Genomic DNA, 22,971 nt, shown 5'->3' on the forward strand with positions numbered 1-22,971 from the left:
TTTTCTGCTAAAAGTTTTATGGTTTTAGCTGTTATATTTAGGTCATTAATTCATTTTGAGTTAATTTTTGTGTAGGCAGTGAAGTAGGGTTCCAACTTCATTCTTTTGCATATGGTTATCCAGTTATCTCTGCACCATTTTTTCAAGACACTATTCTTTCCTCCAACATCTTATTTTAAAGTAGTCACTTACTCATCTTTTTGTAAATCAAATTTATAAAGCAAGGATAATGTAAATAGCCATTCCCAAGAAACTCTGGCATGCCTATGAGATACATAAACTTGAGCTCAAATTTCACCTTTTTAGTAAGGCCTCCTTTAACCACCCTATTTAAAATACAATCCCATATTCTCCTTCCCTTATCATCCTTTCACTTTTTAACTATTCTTTATAATACTTCCAGTTTCTAAAATACTATCTGATTTGCTTATTTTATTTAATGTCTATTTCCACCAACCAGAACATAAGCCCCTTGAGGACAGAGATATTTTTCCTGTCTTGTTCACTGCATATTTCTAACACCAGGAACTTGCCACACTCAATATTTATTACCTACATTTTATTGCTTGCCATTCAGTATATATTACCCAAATGAATAAAACTATAAGAAGTTAGCAATTCTGTTCAGATTTTGGTATGCAGAATCTTTTTAAAAAATGATCTCTATCTAATCTAAAGACTATCAAAGCACCATGCTCAATAGCAGTATGAAATACGTGGGGGTGAATATGGGGTTTGTTTAATTGGAATCTGGCCTTAGCTCATGGTTTGGCATGCCTGCTGTATAGTAACTGATCTGGAGGAACGCATGCATCGGAGACTGGATTGGTCTGCCAGTAAGGGTTTTCCTTGACTCCTTCCCAGCTAATTAAGGGGACTAGTGAGTCCCCACAGGCTGTCATCTCAGCCAGGTGTGTTAAATGTGAACTCTCATGATGGCAGTAGACCCCATACGTAGGCAAGCCTTGGCCCTCCCCAGAGTGTCTTTGATAACATGATGAATTAATGGAAACTTCCTCTTTGAAAGGCTGTTAATGTTTTTCTTTCATGGAATTTGTTTCAGAATCACTTTACTTCATCCTAAAAAAATTGGTAAAGCATTCCAGCTGTGACGATAGTAAGATTTAGCTCTTTTGTGGTGGCTTTCATCTTGAAAATTCTTTGCAAACATTAACTAGAACCTGCAGCAATTCTTGGCCATTCATACTTTCTACATTTTCTTCTTTCAAAGGTTGGAGACAGAGGTTTGGCTTCTAGCTCATGTTTTTGGGGCCTGGCTTCTCTTTTCTCGATGTGCCTACACACCAGAAGGGAGATAGGTCAGGTCTTAAAAATCAGATCCTCCTGCTAATGGTAACCTCTTGAAGTAGGAATAATCCTGTTTTTTTCTGTGTGATAATTAATTACTAAAGACATGATGATAAGGGCTTTGATTCTGAGTCAATAAACAGTGAACAGTAGGATTAAACTTTTATGAAAATAGAGATCTTGCTCTATGAATATTTCTCTATGTTAAAAAGAAACAGTGGATGAAATATTTACAGTAATGTCAGAAAAATAAGCACGGGCTTACCTACCTAGAATGTTTCCAAATGATCTATGTACTCTATCAGTAAATATTGAGTTGAAATTATTTTGTAATCCCTGGTTATGTCCTTAAATTTTGAGATAGCGAGGCTGTACAGTACATTACCAGGAACAAAATTATTGGACAAACAAGCATAAACACAGAGTCCGGAGAATCATGGAAAATATTTCTTTTGTTTTCACTTTTGATTCTTAATCATATAAAACAACCTTGGCTTGTATTGAGGGGGAAATCCATTCTCTTTAGTAGCTTCGCTACTTCTTCCTCTTTCATTATCTTAATATTGATTGAGTGCCTCCTGCTTGCTGGGATTAGAGCCAGGAACAAAATGAAGGGCCTGCCTGCGTGGAGCTTACACTTAAAAAAAAAATATGTTATGTGTCAAGTGTAAGGTACTGTGAACAGGTCAAGTCTGGCCTCATGGATGAGGTGACATTTGAACAGAGACATGAAAGCAATGAAAGAGTGAGCCATGTGGCTGTTTGGGGGATAGCCTTCCAAGTAGAGAGAAAGCACGTGCCAAGGCCCTGAGGCAGAAAAGTACTGGAGGCTTCACAGACAGTGAGGAGGCTGCCATGGCTGGGGCAGAGTGGGCCAGGGCAGCCAGCCCTAGGAGCTGATATCAAAGAGATGAAGGAGTGTGTGTGTGTATGTGTGTGTGTACACAGGATCAAGTCTCCATCTTTTTAAGCCTTTGTCTACTTTTCTTTCTCCTGTCATGCTGCTTCCACTTGGCCTCTGGCTCTGTGTTGTCCAGTTTTCCTCTTGATGAAGCCAGGCTATGGAGGCCAGACCAGCAGGAAGAATTCAGGTCCTTCAGCTGCTTCTGTGCACGTTTGTTGAGCATTGGAGGTGGGGATTGAAGGAAAGGTGCAGCCTTAGAGTCAATAAGGGATTTATAAGATGTACAAATTGTTTTTTTGCTAATATTAATCGTCTTTTGTTTGCATCATTTGGGACAATATATATGCTTACAGTTACTATTTCTGCAATTTACCAGAAACCTTCTTCTTCCTTACTACCTTGTATCAACCAGGGCACTGGAAAGAGGGAGAGGGCATAGTCTGTCCTGTTACAGTTGTGTCTATACTTATTTGACTTGTATTAATATTTTAATAATTAACTTTACAAGCTACAGATTAACACATGTAAGAAATAAACAGCAGGTGTGTCACCTCCCAGAACCACGCCCCCAGGGGCCCGCCCTTCAAGGCCTCCATTGAACATGTGTTGTTCTTGTACATTTTTACACATACTGGCCACAAAAGCCCATTCTTTCTTTTTTAGAAGTTACGGTAGACGCCATTACAAACGTCAGCGCATTCCAGGTCACCTCCCTATCCGGCTGGACCGTTCCTCCTGTAGATAAGCAGCTCAAAGTGGCGTTTGACTTTGACAAGATCGTGTCCAGAATGGGCTGGGAGAGCCAGAACACAGCACCTAAATGTTTCCTGTCTCTGGAAATAACCATGGAGTGAACGTAGAGATTGTTCCTCGTTTGTTGTATTTTCGTAGCACCAGAGACTGAAGAGCTCGAGGAGTAGTTTATAATCTGTCACAGAAGATTATCTATCACCTGGCATGTTGGAGAATTTCAAAGTCGAATTTCTCTTGTTCTGAGCCTCTCCTTCATTCCCTCCTCCTCACACCCGTCACTCTCCAGGAATGCATTCGAACTTATATTACATCATGTAGAGAACAATCCAGAAATTCATTATTGGATTGAGTTCTTTTCAACAATAACTTTTAAAGTGAACTAATTTGCTGTCACCCTTTGTGATGTGGCTAATCGCCCCGTGGGAATGCATGTACAGGGGAGATAAAGCCGCAAGCCCTGCTCGTTCCATCCTCCTCTGTGAATAGTGAATGTTTATGCCCCAGGACAACTGCAGGCTGGAAGCGCACTTGGGTTTTTCTTTATGACTCTTGCGGACTTTATGCCAGACTGTTGACTTGCAATAAAAAGTGACATATATCAGGAAAGCAGCCAGTCTAATTTGGATTATTTAGGGGAGTTAATACCATTAGTCCCACTCTTTATAGTTCCCCATTTCCCATCTTCTCTAATGTGGTTTCCCTGCATTACAGAGGAAACACCATTAAATTATATTTAAGGGTAATTTATTTGGTATTGGTTCTTTATTACATTTTCATAGAATGTCTTGAGATTTTAAGGTATTTTTATACCTTTTATAATCTTGTAGCATACTTGTAAAAGCAAAACCTGAGAGAAAAAGAGAGGGGTTCGTGATTCCTGACTTTCCTCATAATGACCTCAACAATGAGGTGTCTTTTGAGACTGGGCATTGGGCAGTGGAAGTTCTACCCTCTCCTGCTCCCCACAAGTTTGGGGCTTTGAGGGTTTGGGTTTTTTATTTGTTTTTAAATTTTTAGTAGGGTGACAGTTTTGTCCCAATTATTTATCCATTTTGTCTTTCACATTATTTCCTTGCAACCAACATAAATCACAGGCTGCAGCTCTGTTCTGAGCCCTGGAAAACAAGCCGGATTCTCATGTCCACGTGAGGACGAATCTGCAGCCTGACCAATGGAGGGGACCACCTGTGACAACTTGGTGGGGCTCTCGCGTCTCCTCACTTAGGGAGGTAGCTGTGTTTGTCTCCGGGGTCTGCCTTTGCACCTGTTCTCAGCCTTGCTTTGTTTGGCCTCCTGCTAGTCCATGTCACAGTCCCCGTCCACATACTCACCAAAAGAGCACGCAGATAGCTAAGAGAAAAACAGAGGTTGTCAGCTTGAGATCTCTCTTTAAATAAAACCTCCCCACATCTCAACAAGAAAGTAAGATTAGAAGGAGAGCCACTGTTGAAAAGTGATTATTTGCATATTGAGATCTCTGCCTCATTCCTGAAAGGACTTGTAGCAACTTATAAGGGAGAAATACAATACAATGGGATAGACCAAGAAATAGCAAATGTTTTTTTTAAAGAAAAAGATAATAAATATTTGGAGCTTTGTTGCCCATGCAATCTCTCACAAATATTCAATTCCAACATTGTAGCATAAATTAGCTAACCCCTGGGATAGAACATTCACTACCATAGACCTATACAGTTGCACTGAACATACTTTCAGGTTTCTGGAAAATATTTTGAATTTAGCTCAGGCAAAAAATAGATTATGGTATTACTGTGGCACATGGATCACTAAATTCCAGACTGGCCATTATGAAACCTGGTAAAATAAGCATCATGTTTTAATATACCAAATGGTAAAATAAAATAGAACTCGGGGAATAAAGATTGCATTAATAGTGTATGGCTCTATGCCGGTGCTGATTTTTCATTTTTCTTCTGGCCAACATTTCTCTTTTCAGTTCCCATTCTCTGCCAACAGTATATACTCTATTCTTTTTCTAACCTCAATTCGTGAAAACTCTCCTCATACTATTGTAGGTCCAATATTTCTAGCCCATTTGCAATCCATCCAGTTTGTCTTGCTTTGCAACCACTGCAGTATCTGATAGAAAAAGCCCCGTAATGTCTTGCCTGGTGCATCTGTCCTTGACCACCAGTGCCATGAGAGTAGCCATTGTCTGCCTGAGATGCTGCTCTGTCTCAGATGCGGCCAGCCCAGTTGACGCAGCCTCTTCTCCCTGCTCTCAGCTGGCTTTTCCACCTACCACCTTTTTCCCGTGGTGATAATGTTCTGCCATTTGGGTCACGGTTTTCTAGCTCAGTAACTATAGTTGACTTTGGCCCTTAGGCCATGCTCCAAAGCTGTGATTTTCCTTCTTATCATTTTTCTTATGGGAGTGTGAAAATGAGCTTAACACTTCATCTGTTGCAGTGTTGGAAAACAGAGAAATTGGATTTGCATCTCATTTAAAAATGGAACGTATTTAAAGATCCATTGCTACTGCCTCTTCTCATACAGTTTTATGTCATTGCCATGCTATATGTGATACAAATTGTATCAGACTTATGTTCTGTCATTCTAATTTCATTTGGTCATGTCCCTGTAAATTCATGACCACCAACCTCAAGCAGAAGCCAGTCCCCTCTGTGTTAGGCAGCTTGGTGTGCATGCAGAGGACAGCTGCCCCGAGTACCAGATTGAGGGTCCTGAGGCTGGGAGGAGGGGAGCCCATGGAGTGGAGGGATTAGCACTGACCTGAGTCTGAGGCCAGGCTCTGCCACCGCCCAGCTGTGTGAACCCACCTCACTGAGCCTTCCTGCGCCACAGTGTGAGGGTGGACCAGGGCAAGCCACGTCAAACAGCATGGTGGCCGGCACCCAGGAAGCACTGGATATCTGACAGCTGTTTTCACAGTCTTTGTCATTGTCGTCTTCATCATCACCAGCATCATGAAATTGTCACAGCTTAAATGTAGGAATACAATAAGGGCTCCTGTCTCTGTTTTGTAGAAATAAAAGAAATCCAGTTGACTACCTTTTTTTGATTCTGTCTATGTCAAAGGCCAGGCATGATCAGAATAGATGTGTGATGTCACTGTTGCTTATGAAAATTAATCTGCTCCCCTCCCCGCCCCTTCATCTACCACACCATGTGACAGGGAGCTTCTTTAAATTCTTGTCATAAGAGTAATGCTAATGCTAGTAACATACTTTCAGGTTTTTAATAGTGAAGCATAGTTTGGGAAGTCAATATGTTCAAAGGTAATAGAATGGCAGAATATCACATAAAACTACTTTCTTAGTTAAAATGAATGTTTATCAAGAGAAAGAAAATACTGACAAATACCACTGACATATTTATAACTGAACATTGCAGTTACCACCTACACCTCCAAACTTTAGAAATATTATGGATGTCTTTAATGGTATTTGAAAATTTAGCAAAAATAGGCAGGATTTAAGAGAGGAATCATTTTCTTTTTTGTTGTTGTTCAGAAAACCTTGCTACCATTGCTGAGTTTCCCCATTCCTCTCAGTGGTGGATGCTAGAAAAAATAGACACTAGAAATGCAGCCTTTTCTTTAGTGACTACCTGAAAATCAGAGGCCCTTGAGCAGAGTCTTCTCAAGGCCTTTTGTTTGGGGTGGGGGGGGAGGGGAGGGCAGTGGCAATTATTAATATGTCACCTATAAAATTATTCTTGTTCTGGAGCTGAAACCTTTAGAAATCCTTTTTCCTTATGTTATGTGTAATATACAGTTCAGTCGTACCTGAAGTGCTCTCTTTGGCTTTTGATCTTGGAGTTTTTACACATCACTAAATAATGTTTCATTCTTTACCTCCACAGAGCAATTACATTATCACAAGTCACACTATTTAATAAGAAAATGACTAACCTACCCCTCTTAGGTTTATATCTCCATTGGAAGACTCACTGAATTTATTAGTGGAAGAATCAGATAGTTGTATAATGGAAAAAGACATTTTCAGACATCCCTAACAGCTTTATTTGTTTCTGATTTGTATAGTTTGTGATTCTCAGCAAGACTTCACAGTCTATGTTATTATTTGCTTTTACTCACAGTAAGTGCCACCTTTTGAGAGGTAATATTAATTTTTAACACTTGTTATTTCTCTTAGCTTAATGATTCATATTTTCAGAAAAGTAATTCATTACCACTTAGTCTTAGAATGTTTCTGATTGTATTTAAACAAAAGTCAAAAAACATTTTTGTAACTTCTGGAACCATTCTGTCCTATTTCCATTCAGAACATGAAGTGTCCATTTAAAAGAGCACACCTTTTTCCATCTTGTTTTGAGAAAACCATGAAGTATTTAATTAGGAGTCCCAAAGATAAAAGCAGCTAAAACAAATCTCTCTAAACAGAAAGCCCATTGGAAATTGCTTATTGCGTTGGAAAATACAAAGGAGACAGAAGTGAGTGATTGCCATATACATTAGGTAGTTGGCTACAAGTACAATGCCCGACGAGCCTATAAAGGGATGGCAAGTGTAATATACATGACGCGGGAAAATCACCCCCCAACTCCCATAAAAAAAAAAAAAGCCAAACCTTAAACTCCCTATTTATACATATGCATTGCCTAAAGAGGTAGCATACAGTATTAGAAAGAAAGCAAGTTTGTAGTATGAGCTTTAATGCTTATATGCCAACATTATTAACACATCAAAATGCTTATGGAAAGTCTTTAAAACTTCTTGCTAACCTATAATATAATAAGAGTATACATGGTACCTAGAGGTGTTCACGAAGGAAAATGCTGTCTACATACACGTATCTCCACATGGATGTCTCAAATTCAACATTTTGAAATTGTACTCCTGAGTTTACCCATTCAGTCTATTTCTTCAACAGTATTTTCTATCTCAGTGCATTCTACTAGTTGCCTGAGCCAAAATTTGGGGGGGGGTCTCTTGTTTCCTCCTTCTCTCTCTGGTGTCATATCCAATCCATTAAAAAATCCCATCAACCATACTTTCAAAATATATCTGGACACTGGTCACTTCTCACCACCTTTGCTGCTTTCACCCTGTCCAAGCCACCATCATCTCTCACTGGGATTGCTGCCACAGCTTTCTAATGAGTCTCCCTGCATGTGTCCTTGTACGTTCATACCCTGTGCTAATGGTCCAGTCTATTCTCAACACGGTGACCGGAGAGAATATTTTAAACTGTAAGTCAGATCATGTCCCTTGTTTAAAATCTTCCAGTGGCTCTTTATTTCTATTTCACTAAAAGTCATAACCTTTATAATGGCCTAACAGATTTCCACCTGCTCCGGCCCCTTCCAGCCCCCACCCCATTGTCTCTTGCTCCTTCCTGAACTCATTTCCTACGATCAGATGAGTATTTTGGCTGAATCTTTCATCTCCTGCAAGTCTTGCTTCGTTGCCACCTTCTCAACAAGGACTGCTCTGACCACCATGTTTACAAATTCCACTTCTTGCCCAGGTTTATGTTATAGATACCTGCCACCAGGCTCACTTTTGCATGCATTTGCTCTTTCTCTTTGTTTTTCCTCTCTGGAAAGGCAGGGGTTTTTTTGGGGAGGGGGTTGTTTTTGGGTTTTTTTGGTTTGTTTTGCTCACTGATATTTTCCAAAGAGCCTAGAATAGTGCTTGGAAAATACAAAGGGGAAGGGAGTGACTGATTGCTAAATTCCTTAAGTGGTTGCCTCTGAGTACAGTACCCAAAAAGAGTATCTTTTTAGATGGCAACAAAACATATTTGTTGAATGAATGAATGATCAGTGACCAGGTGTTACCAAGAGAACCACTACTGAGGATGGGGAAGTTTCAAGAGTACTTTGACAGAACAAATGAACTGGGTGGAGGGGGGTTACCTGGTGGAACCCTTCATCATCTGCCTGCTCCTTGTATTTTCTGCATCTCTCGTAGGCACTGGCCGGGAGTCTGAGAGGCATGACCAGTCACAGTTAGCAGTCACAGTCACTTGCACAGCTTTGTGATGAAAATGGAAAATGATCTTAAAAGCTGACAAAATATTCAGAGACCAGCAGAATAAATTTGTAGAGAATATGTAGATGTAGAACAGTGCATTTGAAGAGGAGAAGCTCAGAAGAAAACAGTAAGATAAAACATTAGATATTTAATTTAGCAAATAAACTCACTGGTTCCAAACAATATTCTGAGTATGGAGAATAAAGATAGAATAAGGACCAGTAGTTGTCTTGAAGAGCTTGGTTTTCCCCACTTCCGTTCCATCCACCCCCACCTCTGAGACAATTATCCTTGTAAACACAGATATAATCTAAACTGACCTGCCAAGAAACGTTCCTGCCCCAGGATTTATCCCAGCTGGAGCCAAGACTATGCAGATGGATGACCTAACAATGTTCTCTAAAATCTATAGCGATTTTTTCCATAGAAAATGGCCATTAACTATTCTTCATCTCTACCAAGGACTGAACAGCAAAAAATGTGCTTCAATTGTAGCATGAAGGCTATAGTTGAAATGCAGTAAAAATTTTATTTTTCATCATGATGATGTTTTGGGACAGGTTATGGAAAGAAACTTCTAAAGTGGAAACTTTTCTTAACTTCATTCTGCTAGTGCAAGTTTGTACCAGCGTTTCTCAAAATGTGTCATAGCATCATACAGACCATTAAGTAAGGTTATTCTAAATATTCTGTAGTTAAATGCATTTCAGAAGCCCTAGGTTTAAAAAGTTAAACATATTTCTTTACTGGAGGGTTTCCCAAACCCTTTACTTGTGAGTTCCCAAAATGGGCATATTGTAAAGGGTATTCTTCCAATTTATTTGCATTTGGAAGCTGTTTTTAGGGACTTCTTGTGGATCAGTGTGCTTGCAACATGCTTTGGGAAGTATTGACTCAGATATTTGAAGGTGGCTGGGTAAATGAACTTCAAGGGTCCATTCTTGGGCCATGTTTAAACACTTTCTTGCTTGTGTTCTTTGTACTTTCAAAAAAAAAAAGCCACAGCAGCATCAACAAAATAATTTTCATATTGTTATTTCTTTAGCGATGGTACCTGGAAAATGACTCCTTTGAAACCATTTCTTTTCTTTTAAAGTTATATTTTCCAACCAGGCAACAGCAAGTGAAAGATAAGACCTTTGAACTGATTGATGGGATTTTTATTTTCATTCAGTCCAGGCTTTAGTTAGAAATGCGTATATAGATATTTGATACACAAATGTCTGTGACTGTAAAGAGTCATGATGGGATGAGGGACACTGCAAGACCATCCACCTAGAATAGTTTGGGGAGGTGGCTTTCATCTAGAATAGCTGATTTATTGGTATATTTAGCGGCAGCTTCTAAAGACCAAAATGGCAACACACATATCTCTCCACTTGTATTTTCCCTTATAACTGGAATCAGTTGCTGCATCTTCCCCTGTTTAACATGATTTAAAAGAAGGCGCTTGAAAAAGTGCCCTGTGCCTTACTTGAGTAGAAAGTCGACTGTTCCTAACTCAGAACATGGTTCCATTCTCCCCAGAGGAAACTTTTCATGGAAGATTCTTGTAGGAGTAGGAGAGTGGGAGGACAGAGAAAGAACTTCTTCAAGCTTCATGATAAGCCAGTATGGGACTGATAATAAATGCTTGCACTTTTGGCAGAATTTCATCTCAGACTTGCTTTCATTTCTGAATCCCATCTGGCTCCAATTGCCAGAGGCCACCAGGATTTACAAAAGGACCTGGCAACTCTACATGGCCAAATTGGCTCTGTTAGCTTGTAACCCAGGACTCTGGCATTTGGTATTAAAAAGTGATTAATTGGAAAGAACATTTATTAATGTCAGCCTCCCTGGCATTGCCTTGAAAATTCTTTCCATTCCAGTGCACCACATTTTTTTTTTTTGATTGAGTGACTTCGGACAATGAACTCTAGTTTTCTTCCTCTTACAGACTTAGGTTCTCACTATGACCATGTCTTCACTTGGGAATAATTCAATGCCAAGACTTGTTGAAGAAACATGTTTACCCTTTGTTTTTTCTGTCTAAAGTTTTATTTTCTACTTCCTTGTAAGACATACCTAAGAAAAATACAACTCCCAACTAGTGATTACTGGGTCAAGTTTTTATCTTTATTTTTATGTCAAGCCTCATATAGATCATATAAAGCTTCTGCTTTCTTATGTATACTTTAGAAATTTGGGTTGTTGCCGTTTGGTGGAAACCAATTCTTTTATGCACGCGTCTTTCATGCTTTGAGAAAAATGAAAACAGGTGTGTGCCTGTCCGAACTAAGAAAATTACAAGTATTTGATACCATTTGAAAATATAGGACCTTTGTTTTCATCCTTTGCTACATTTCAGTACTCCATTAAATTTGCCCTTTTAAGCTGTGGTAGGTAGGCTGTTTGAAAACACAGTTAAAGGTGAGGGAAGAGCGTTCTTCAGTCATGTCAGTTATTTGTGAAAAGAGTCCTTTTAACTACCTCTGTGGAAACAAAGTGATCCATGGAGTTTTTATCACCATATGTTTCAAAAGCAGAAAAGCGGGTCCTGTCCAATGAGATGCAACATAGTTTGTTTATAGAAGATATTTTGATTTTGGATGAGTATATTGACAGATAATAAGAATCAAATCTACTATTAATAGCAGTTCCTCCAGAAGTTCAATCATGCAAGCAAATCTCACCTTTTTTTTTCTTGTTTAGCTTTTAAGAGAGAAGCTTATTAAATTTCTTATTACTTTCATAGGTAGTGACCTTCAAGTAGGCCAAACATATCTCTGTAGTTTGATCATGATGAACAATTGTCTTTAGGAGATGCTGCTCTAAAATACTTACATCTTCACTAGGTGAGTGAAACCATGTGGACTCTTCTATGACTCCTTCTCCTTATTAATTTTAGATTATAGAACAAAGGAACTATCTTCTGTATGACAATTCCAGGTGGGTAGGTGAATCATGCCTTTTATTTTCTTGCTTTGTGAAAAAGTGAAATATCTTGTCTCTTCCTTAACAAAAAAGAAGTCTATAGCATCCTACTTTGGAAGACTTTGGCCAAGGGATGTCTCCTTAACGGAAGTACTTGGGCAGTAGTCATAGGTAAAAGACCGCTTCTGCCAGGCATGTGTGTTTCCATAAGAACAAAATTATTTATGAAAATGTATCTGATTTATCCTCTACTTCTGTTTCCTTTGCTTCTTCAAAGCTAGATTCATTCATGACTTTACTTGCATGTTTAAATCTATCTCGGTTCCTTACGGAGGGAATAGAATGATTATGTGCTCCTCACTCCCACCCACACCGGGTCCCCTCATTAAGTCACAGTTCTTGACCTAGGACTCTGTGGCATTCCTTGTGTTACGGTTGTCTCCATTCTGCCAGGCAGAGCAGGATGTGGTGAGCATGACACAAGGCCTGGGCACCTACGCGGTGGGCTCTCTCTTTTCCCCCTTCTCCAGTCAGGCTCCTGGCACAGGGTTGAGCTTCTCACATTTCCCTCTTGGTTCTCACGGCTACCTCACCTCGTGCACCACTGACCCTTCTCAGGCCAGGGCCTCCCCTGAAGCCAGGGGGGTCAGATGGGCTTCCTGGGTGTACCTCATGCAAGCCCCTGCATTTTCCTGAGGTACTCAGCTAGCTCGGATCTCAACGCACATGGACACCTATCTCCTAGAGCAACACCACCCTTTTGATTTTCCAGATCCATTTGCCTGAGTAAATACTATAACAGATATGTAACAAGGCTAGGTGACTGTCCCGATGTTACATTCCTGGGAGATCCATGTGTAAACAGTTCACAGATAAACAGTTGCATGTTAAAGAAGCTTAGAGCAATGACAAGTTGGGAGCATGTGTAAATTTAAAATTGAGAAGGCCCACTTACCTGTCCACTTAGCTTATTTATTGAACTCTGTGGTCACTAGACTGTTGGGTGTTCTTTTACTTTGCTTTCTAAAAGCAAAGTATTTGATTTCTTATGTCAAAAGTGATCATTACCCTCCCCTCAAGCCTTCAAATATAATATTGGCTTACAATTCAATAACTGAGACCAGTTGAATATTATAAATTATGTTTTATCCTACTATGGTCAGTGGACCTGTATATGTCCCTTCTTTCAGAGGTTGAGTGTCAGGAGTAGATGGACCATCTCAAATCATTCACAAATGCATTAAAACAGAATATTGACAAGGAACACATATTCTGTGCCACAGATCCTGTTGCATCCCTGTAAATTGTAGAATACAATCTAGTGCTTGCATTTATCCGGCAGAGCAAACCAGAGATTTGAGGCCCTCTGTTAGACAGCCTCAGGTTTGAGATTTTCTGTACTACCTCAGCAGTGTCTCATGTGACCGCTGACAGATTGCTGGTTCTTATCTGCTGTTGATGTGTTTCTGCTATAAAATCAGAAGGTAGTGAAGGGCTGAAATTCCTCCCCACACTTGGTATCAGCTTTGGATTCCAAAGCTACCTGGACTGTGGGAAGAAGACAGGCTTTGGATACCTCAGTTTGAAACTCTTTGCTTCTCACTGAGTCAATCAAGTTAGACAAGTGTCTTAAGCTCTCTGGGCCTCAATTTCCTCATCTACAAAAATGGAGATAATTATATCTACCTTATAACATGATAGTGAGATTTCAGTGAGTATTTAAGTCACGTGTCTAGAACATGGTATGTGCTTGAAAGATACTTGGTTTTCCCCCATCCTCTACCACTTGCACCTTATCAGGTGGCTCTTATTGGCCCTCACCCCCAGCATGTATGTGCAGCACACACATAATAATTTAGAAGTTAAACAGGACTTCAGAAGGTGTCTTGTCTTAATACTGTCTTCCATCTCGCTGGTCTTTGTCAGTCTTTTTTTATTGAATATATAGCTTTCTCTAGTGTCTTTTCCATATTTTTGTTAAGAACCACAGACACAGATGAAGAAAGTTCGCTTCTGACTTCCCTCAGGTCCCCATAAATTCCTGTAATAGTTTCATTCTAATCAAGAAAAGATTTCTTTAGCAACATTTTTCTAATTTACTTAATTCCCTTAACTCCTCACTACTGCCTGTTTAACTTAAAATGAATGGAATTTTTTTTGCACTGGCCCGATATTTTCCAATAAAGTGCCTTTTAAACGTTTTTTTGCTTTTATATTTTTAAACATTTAGAAATCCACTTAAGCAGACTGTAACTTACGTTTCCAAATAAAGTTATAAATTAGTTTATTCTCAATTAGAGCAAAGCAAGCTGAGAGCTTCACTATTCCACCTCGTTTAACCCTGAAAATAATTGTTTGCTCTTGTGTGATAAGACATTTTAATCTCAGGAGCTGGTGTTGGCAAGAAGGTGATTAAAAACAAATCAAATAAAAAGCTCTGTGCAAAAAAAAAAACCAAATAAATAAATAATTTAAAAAATGAAGTCCAGAGTCAAAGACGAGCAATCTGACAGGTAAGTGCATGAATGCTCTGATTTTAATCTGCTGCCAGGCTCTGTGCATTCGTGTATCTGGCAGCACCTCTTGGCGAAGAAAGTTTGGCATGGGAAGAAGCAGTGTTTAAATTGGCTCAGAGAAGACGTCGAGTGTACAAGTCCACTTTTGTCTCTGAGGGGGTGTAATGTCTTCATTCATTTCCCCCTTTTAAAATTTTACTCCCCGTGCATTTATGAGTAAATTTTAGAGCTCATGAAAGTGAGGAAATGATATCACCCGCCTGAGCCGAGCTGAGTGTGGGTTGGCAGCTCTGCTCTTGACATCCTGAACCAAAGCCATTTTCTGTCCCGGCTCGGCACGTCCCACTGATTTCAGACAAGAGGGAAAAATGCAAGTGGCACCTTTCCACGTCTACACTGGAGATGTGGATTGTGCGCGTGTTGCCGCAGGACTATCCTTACACATCTCGCAGTGTGGCATTGTGGCCATTTGGGCCTAAATCAGGATCCAAGTCGAATGTATAATCAATCACCAAGGAATGTGCCAGCTCTCATAGGCTCTGAGAATCGGCTTTTAACTTTTCTTATTCTCTTTACCCTTCGGACTGCCCCAGTTTCCCCTTGCTCCCACATTACTGTCATGGAGTTCAGATTCTAGATCTTGTTGGAGTCATAAGAAAGGGTCTGTTGCGTTTAATATCATAATAGCAGTAAACATTAAAAACTTCCTCTTCTCCAACTGCTGAGAGATTGGTCTCAATCTCATTTGCCAGATAAAAAAAGCTCTCTCAGATTGATGTTTATCTTTACTGTTTTTACACAATGTTTTAAAATTTTTATAGCCTCCATGGCCTTAAAATGGATGCTTCGCCCAAGGGCTGAAACTCAAACATAATGGAAAGACCGAGATGTAAAGACAGGACCAAGTCGGGGTGTGCTGGAGCCGGCTCCGATCACCTCACACCAGCCAGAGTTCTGACCCTTCTTTGGAATCCACATTTCTGCTTTTGTCCCCATATTCTCACTGTGCTTGCTGGTCTATCAGTCGGAGTCCTGGCAGAAAACACATGACATGGCCGGGGAGTGATGGAAGAGAGTTATCAAGTGAGCATTTGCAGTGATATTGGCAGCACCAGTAGAGCCAACGTGCAATGGTGACACCTACCAGATGGCCTGAAGGGGCAGAGGAGGGGAACAGTCCCCAGCACCTGGTGAGAGCTGGAGCCATGGTGAGGAAACCCAGACGGGGGCTGTGCCCGTAGACAGGCAAAGCCAGCCGCTGCCAGACAGAGTTGAAGGTGAAAGGGGCTGTTAAAATTCAATGGAAAGCAGGCAAGACCGTGAGAATCAGGTAGGCAACAGGGCAGCTCAGGGCTCAGAGTGGCATCCCAGCGTTAAAGGACTCTGTTGCCCTAAACAGCCAGGCTCTCTCTGTTCTTCTGCTTCTAGCTTGGCATTGCCTGTTCTGGTCTTGTAAGTGTCCTTCTTGGCTCCTGAGTTAGAGTGTTGAAGGTGAGATCAGTTCCCCATCCATCTGATGTAGTCTGTATTATCATCAACTCGATAGCATCAGTGAGCATAAGGGATTCTGTGGATTCAAGGTTCATGGTATTTGAAATACACCTGAGACTTGGATTTTCTCAAGGGAAAGCTCAAGGGTAAATTTCCTGTGGACAGACAAGTCAATCCATAGTCTATTTAATAGAGGAAGTAGACCCATAAACAGATATGAAAAAGAGAGCCAATGAGTATTCAGCCATACCGATTGTCAACTTGGCAGATGCCTTAATCCCAGAGCTGAAGGGGTGAGCTTTACTGTCAGCAGCTTCCCTGTGGATTGATACATTGGATGCAGACAGCTAGAGCCTAGGGCTGCCAGAGAAATCCTTAGGATTGAGGCATAGCTGTGTAATTCGTAGAACCACGTGAACGCACTCATGCCATAAATGCAGCGTGCCATTTTTCTGAAAGGTGGGGAAAAATATAATAGTGGTGATGATAATAATTATTATAATAAGCCTATTTTCTACCTCTCTAGAAGGGAACAGCCTGCAGTGCTGTTGAATTGGGCAGGGAGGAGTCCTTTTTTCATTAATGCTCTGGACAGAGTGCTGGACGGAGTGCACACGTGTGTGTGTGTGTGTGTGTGTGTGTGTGTGTGTGTGTGTGTGTGTCTTCATCTGTGACCTGCACTTTGGAAGATGAATGGGCAGTAAAGAGGGGAGAGGATAAACCGGAAGCTACTTGAGCCGTAGAGCTAGATTTCCTCTGAGGCAGTTTGTGGTTCTGAGAAAAGTCCCTGCTCTTCCCTTCGCTGCTTGGCCAGATGTGTGGCTGTGCCCGTCGTGGCCGAGTGACTCTCTGAGCACCCTAACGGGGTGTTAATACAGGATTTTTACCTTTTTGCGGCTCAGGGGGATGCTCTTCCGTATTCCTCCCAACCCAGAAAAGAAAAATCAAACCTGAGACCTATAATAGTGAATCTATCGCACATTTTTCCTACAGATACTATAGGTAGCAGTACTCTTTTTTTTGTCTAACTGATCATCAGATTAAAGCTCAGAGGAGTAAATTAACTTGTCTGAAGTTGCACAGTTAATCAGACAAATAATACGTATTATAAGGCTGTATTATTAGCCCTCTTAATTCCCATGTCTCTTCTCTCCCTAATTTATTTTGGAATAAGTGAATTTCTCTTTGCCTTTTTTCCTAAATGAATGCCCTATGTATACTTCAGTAACGACCTTAAATTTCCTCTTTTTTTCCCCTTATATTTTGTTTTAGTTTCACCTGAATCTATTAGGCTAAAAGAAGCTATAAACTATTTTGTCAGTTTTGTCGCATTGGTGATCCATGGGAAACAGAATCGGGTTCCCTCCCAGTCTTCCTCATCCTAGGAAATTTAGCCATGTCCAGGGTGTGCTTTTTCCTAACCTCACGAATTTCTGTTTGGCAGATTGACTTGCTATTTAAAGAAATATAGTCTTGAATATCTTTAACCTCTCTGGAGTGAATGGGGAAGAGGAAAGACAAAGAGTATTGTCATCAATTTAATTTGAAAATAAAGAATTTTTTCTAGAATATTAGTTTTCTCAAAATAAAATAGTAAAGCTTCATTGAGCTTGGACACTGTGCCACTCTCTTCAATTTGTTGTTTTAAACACACAAAAAAATCACCCCATAAGGCCAGCCCCTCTAGTAGCAGTACAGGCTGGTATCCTCCAGGCTCACAGCTCACAACTCCGATAACCAGGACTTTTGGTGCTCAGGAAATCTTTGTAATGACCCAATCCCACTCAACGCTGAGTCTCACTTTATAGTTGAGGCTCCTTGAGGACAGATGGGATAATAAGCCTGCCCAAGGCGCAGTGGTGTATTGGTGGCAGGGCCGCAACCTGAGTCTAGACATTGATCCCTGACACTCAGTCGCTTTTCTTTCTGTGGGCAAGGGACCTGTTAGCAGCTCTCCGTTGCCTCTGGATGAAGGTGAGTTCTACAGCAGGGCGTAAAGGATCCTCATGATCTGTCATGTGCGAACATGCCCAGTCTTATTCCTTGCTGTGTACTTTGCGTATCTTCTACGAGTGTGCCTGGCTGTGACCACCTCCTCCCACCCAAATGTGTCTGCCTTAGAAGCATTTGTTTATTTTTCAAGCCCAAGTGTCACCTCTACCAGGAAGCCCTCTGTACCTCCTCCCCTTCTTCCACTCAGTTTTCTCTCTTGCCTGGTACATTTGTGCCCTGGATTGATTTATTCAGCCAATACCCGCACTGGGCACTGAGCTCAGCACAAGTCATGCAGCAGTGAACACCGCTGATGAGTTCCCCGCCCTCCTGGAGCTCTCAGGCTAGTGGGACAGACAGACATTAAAGACAATAAACACACGGATAAATGTGTAATTACAACTGGGATGATTTTCATGAAGGAAATAACAACGACTGTGCCTGGCACCTGAAGAACCTGGTGGAGGAACAGATAAGCTCACTGCACTGCGGTTTTCCAGTTTGCACATCAGTCTTCTGGGGAAGGCGGACGCTCCTTGACCCTCCTGCCATTTCTGTGTCCCCAGCATTGGGGGGCACCATGGGGATCCTGCCCACTGTAAGGGCATGCTGGTTGAGGAGGAGGCAGGGAAGGTGACGTCTGCTTGCACCTGACACCCACCTCAAGGATGAAGGTGCCTCCCAACCTGGTGGCTGCCTGGCACTTGGGGCTCTGTTGAGTCAAGGGCACCCCCCTTTACTCAGAGAGGCAGAAGGTGTGATATTGGGGATGTGGTACTGGGGATGCCTGTCTCGGATTCCCAATGAGGGCTGTTGTCTAATAACCTTGATGAGGGGCAGGGGACACTTGGATAAAGCACTGTCCAGGGACATGGATAATGGGCTGATCAGAGTTCTGTTTCTACCTGCATTCTTAATTCTTAAGACGAATTATAATAATAGGATGCATGACATTCTCTGCAGAAATATCTTAGGGAAGACGCGTGAGTGCTTTTGTGAAAATATTTCAGCTTTTGAAGACTCAAAAGCAGTAACCAACTATTCTAAAATATAAAAATGCACCTATAAAAAGAGAACGTCAACGTACTATACTTAATAATAGGCTCAGAGTTAATGAGGAATGCATGACAAGACATTGATATTAATACTTTGGGGTTTATTTTCAATGTCAGCAAGAAGTACTTGCTCTTGACATTACAGGATTCTTATGAAGAGGTTTCTTTTTTTTAAATTATGTACTTTAAGTTCTCAAATTGAAGGGTGCTTTGTAAATGCAAAGTATAATCTAAATTACAAAGATGGCTTGCAGCTTTTAAATAAAATGAACTTGCTCCTTTTTTTTAACTTTTTTTGGTAAATTTTGGTCGTTCATAGAATTGTAACATCCTCATGCATTCACTTGAGTTGAAGGCTTGTTATGTTACCTTTTTATTCCTTCCTTCTTTTATTTCCAAAGGCTGTGTTTCCTTTAGGTAAAAAGTGAGATCATTACTTATAGAACAATTAATGATTTGAGAGAAACTGTATGAATCATATGGAATTGCTCTCAGAAATTTTATTACTCTATATGCTATAGTTAGTAAAATAAAGTTTTTAATAAAATCCAAGTGACAAATATCCCAAGATATTTGAAATCTTTTCCTTTGTATATTTAAAGTATTTTTAGCTTCTATTAGGGAGTTTTATGTGTATTTGCCAAATTCTGTTATTTACTTTTCTAATTATTAAAAGTAGTAGACTATTTAAAATGTTTATGGGAAACATTAAAAATTGTAATATAGAAAGTTCTACTTGTTTTTCTTTTTAAACTTAAAAAAAATATTATCCAATACATTAAAGCCTGTTTTAAATAGAACTCTCTTTGAATGTGTCTATACCATATATATATATACAAGGAAATACAAGCTATTTTTTACAATGCTCATGACAACATATTATTAGCAATAAACAGAAGTTTTTCTGTTAATTATAATGTGTGACAGAAAATCTTTACAGATTAATATATAAAATATCAGAATAAGGTTCTTTGTCAATTTAATGAGTTATTGTAATGATTTTTTTATCCCCCAAAAATTCATGGAATAAATACTTGTTTATCAGCCTAATTTAAGAGATGTTAAGATATTCTTCAGCTCAAATGACCCCCTTCATTTGTGTCCCAGATTTCTTTAGCATTTAATTTTCCTTATTAAATAATAAATAATCTTTGCTTCTCCTGGTGGACTTTTTTTAAAAAATGCATTTTATTTCAGAGAAGACAATAATTAAATTCTCCATGGCGCCTTACTGTGTTTGACTTTATCCAACTGCTCTGCTCCCTGGAAATGAGGTGTCTGGGAAGACAGTGATTCTGAAAGTTTCCAGAACCAAAAAGTAGGGTTGTTGTAGGGCCAGCCCAGAACAACAAGTAATGGTCATTGACCATACTGTTCCAATATCTTATTTTTCTGGGTACCCGCGATGTTAGCCTGTGGGCTTTTTCTGTTAAATTCAGCACACTGGTCAAAAGGTTTATATGGGTCTAATTTTTCATTCCTTCATTGAGAACTTGAAAACGAAGGCGATTGTTAAATGCTGCCTGAAGTGGAATTAAACAAAAATTAATTTGTCCTTCACTCTTGTGTGTTTCAGAGACTGGAGCACAAGGAAGTGTTAGTGGGCTTGTTGTTCCTGGTGTTCCCGTTCATCCCGGCCAGCAATCTCTTCTTCCGGGTGGGCTTTGTGGTGGCGGAGAGAGTCCTTTACATGCCTAGGTAATTATTGCACATGATTTCCTCTTTATGAGCCCTACCCTCTGTCACCAACATTGATAGTTCCAGAGAGACAGCCCTGTGTGTGTAACCATTAGCTCGTTATGGAGCAAAGGTTTTTATTACCACAGCTTTAAAACCAGCCTCACAGAAGTTTGGATGAGATCGAGTTTGTGCACGCGTACTCTAGTTTACAATGTTTTACCTCCAGTTGCAGGCTTTATACTTTAAATGTGAAATATTGAATATATTCAGGATTTTGCAGTAATAATTTACCACTAAATTTTTTCTAAATGTTTTATTAAATACACTTATAATAATTCTCTAGAAATATGTGTTGATTTGCATAAAATTATTATGTTCAGAAGCATGATTGCAAATAACCTTTTCTTTTTTTGTTCACTCTTTTTTCTTTAATTTAAAAATGGGAACAATCTCAAGAAAATTAGTCCTTGAGAAAAAAATGATTTGAAAATTATAAAGGGCATTCTAATGTGTGTGATTGCATAATTTTACTTGGCTTTGAATATTTGAACTATGCCGAAGCTTGTCTGTTCTCTTGCTTATTCAAATGTCATCTTTCCAAGGCCGCTTTTCTTTTCAGATGCTTGAAAATGTCACTGAATCAGGAGACAAAGTCTTGTTTCTGCCATTCGTCGGTTGTGTGACCTTGAGCAAGTCATGAGCTTTTTTGCACCCAGAGTTTCTCATTTTTAAAATAGAGATTTTAGTAAGTTCTCTAAAATTAACATTTTGGTTTATGATACTGCCTTTTAGAAAAGTTCTTTCTTATAGAACTTATAGAAGTTATTAGGGAATTTATTCCTACAGAAGAGGAAGGAACTTTTCTAAAAGGCAGTGTCATAAACCAAAATGTCATGAGGAAATTATTATTTTTTGTTTATGATATTGCGTTGGAAATTTTAAAAATAGAAATAAATTTCATAATCTTTGATTCTCCAAAACCAAATACCTAGCAGCTTTCTTAAGACTTTGCAGCATCTTGTTTTGACTTGATTAAGGGAAAGCAACTTTTAATTTTCTGTGTCTTCAGTCAGCACCGTTTGGGAAGAAGATTATTGCTTGATAAATACTATTCAATAAGGACAAAAATACAACATGATTCTTTATATTCTATATTGTCTAAGATAATAGTCTTGGGCCAGGCGTGGTGGCTCACGCCTGTAATCCTAGCACTCTGGGAGGCCGAGGCGGGTGGATTGCTCGAGGTCAGGAGTTCGAGACCAGCCTCAGCAAGAGCGAGACCCCGTCTCTACTAAAAATAGAAAGAAATTATCTGGCCAACTAAAAGATATATATATAGAAAAAATTAGCCGGGCATGGTGGCGCATGCTTGTAGTCCCAGCTACTCGGGAGGCTGAGGCAGTAGGATCGCTTAAGCCCAGGAGTTTGAGGTTGCTGTGAGCTAGGCTGATGCCACGGCTCTCACTCTAGCCTGGGCAACACAGCGAGACTCTGTCTCAAAAAAAAAAAAAATAGTCTTATGAGGACTTGTCATTAATAAGGAATAAACCTATAATATAGAAGACCAAATTGTGGCATCAGTTTGTGTTCTGGGCATGTTTTCACTTAGACCAGTTGAACATGTCTTGAGTCAGCTTTGCTTTGTAGTATTGATGATTCCAAGTGGAATCATTCTTCCATCAACAGATATCCATAGAGCCCCTTTGCCATAAATGCTGTACGAGAATCTGCTACAAAAGTAAGTGAATTGAATCTCACTGTCTGCCCCGAAAGAATTTATTAACTGCTGATTAACAAAATAGAATCTCTCACACTAAATATTTCATAGGTCCTAATATTTTTCAAAATACTGTTATATTCATTAATGCTATATTAATATTAATTGTATCAAAACTTGTATTGAGTTTTTATTATATTTCAGTCACTATGCTAAGCATTTTATACCAATTAATTTACAGTGTGTGTAGTGGTTCACAACATGCCCTTCAAGGCTTGCATTTAAATTGGCTTAAACATGATTATGATTCCTCTGAGTTTGTTTCCTTGTCTGTATAAAATGGAGGTGATAGTAGCACCCAACTCAATGAGATATTGTGATCATTAAATGAGATAATATATACAAAACTTAGAAAATATTTTGCATTGTACATGGTCAATAAATATTATGTATTGTTATTATTGATATCAGCTCCCTGAAGTAGCTGTTACCATTGTCTCTCTTTCCCAAAAGTAAAACCTGGACTCTGAGAGGTTAATCAACTTGCCCAGGGTGGCATAGCCAGTGAGCAGCAGAACTGGAATGCACATCCTTATCTACTGACAGATCGCTTACCTTCCAGACTCTATTGCTGCTCTGATGGGAACATCTTAGTA

At 39.7% G+C, this 22,971-nt stretch overlaps 1 protein-coding gene across 2 annotated transcripts in view; it reads left to right on the forward strand.

The window, feature by feature from the left end:
* Window positions 1-22,971, forward strand: part of LOC123639885 (protein O-mannosyl-transferase TMTC1) — a 255,121-nt gene that overhangs the window by 144,125 nt on the left and 88,025 nt on the right. For both annotated transcript variants that reach the window (XM_045554096.1, XM_045554097.1), the window contains exon 9: window positions 20,495-20,616. In XM_045554096.1, coding sequence (XP_045410052.1) covers window positions 20,495-20,616 — 122 coding nt within the window. The remainder of the gene's footprint in view (window positions 1-20,494; window positions 20,617-22,971) is intronic.

The sequence above is a fragment of the Lemur catta genome, chromosome 6 (assembly GCF_020740605.2).
Source record: "Lemur catta isolate mLemCat1 chromosome 6, mLemCat1.pri, whole genome shotgun sequence".
Taxonomy (NCBI): domain Eukaryota; kingdom Metazoa; phylum Chordata; class Mammalia; order Primates; family Lemuridae; genus Lemur; species Lemur catta.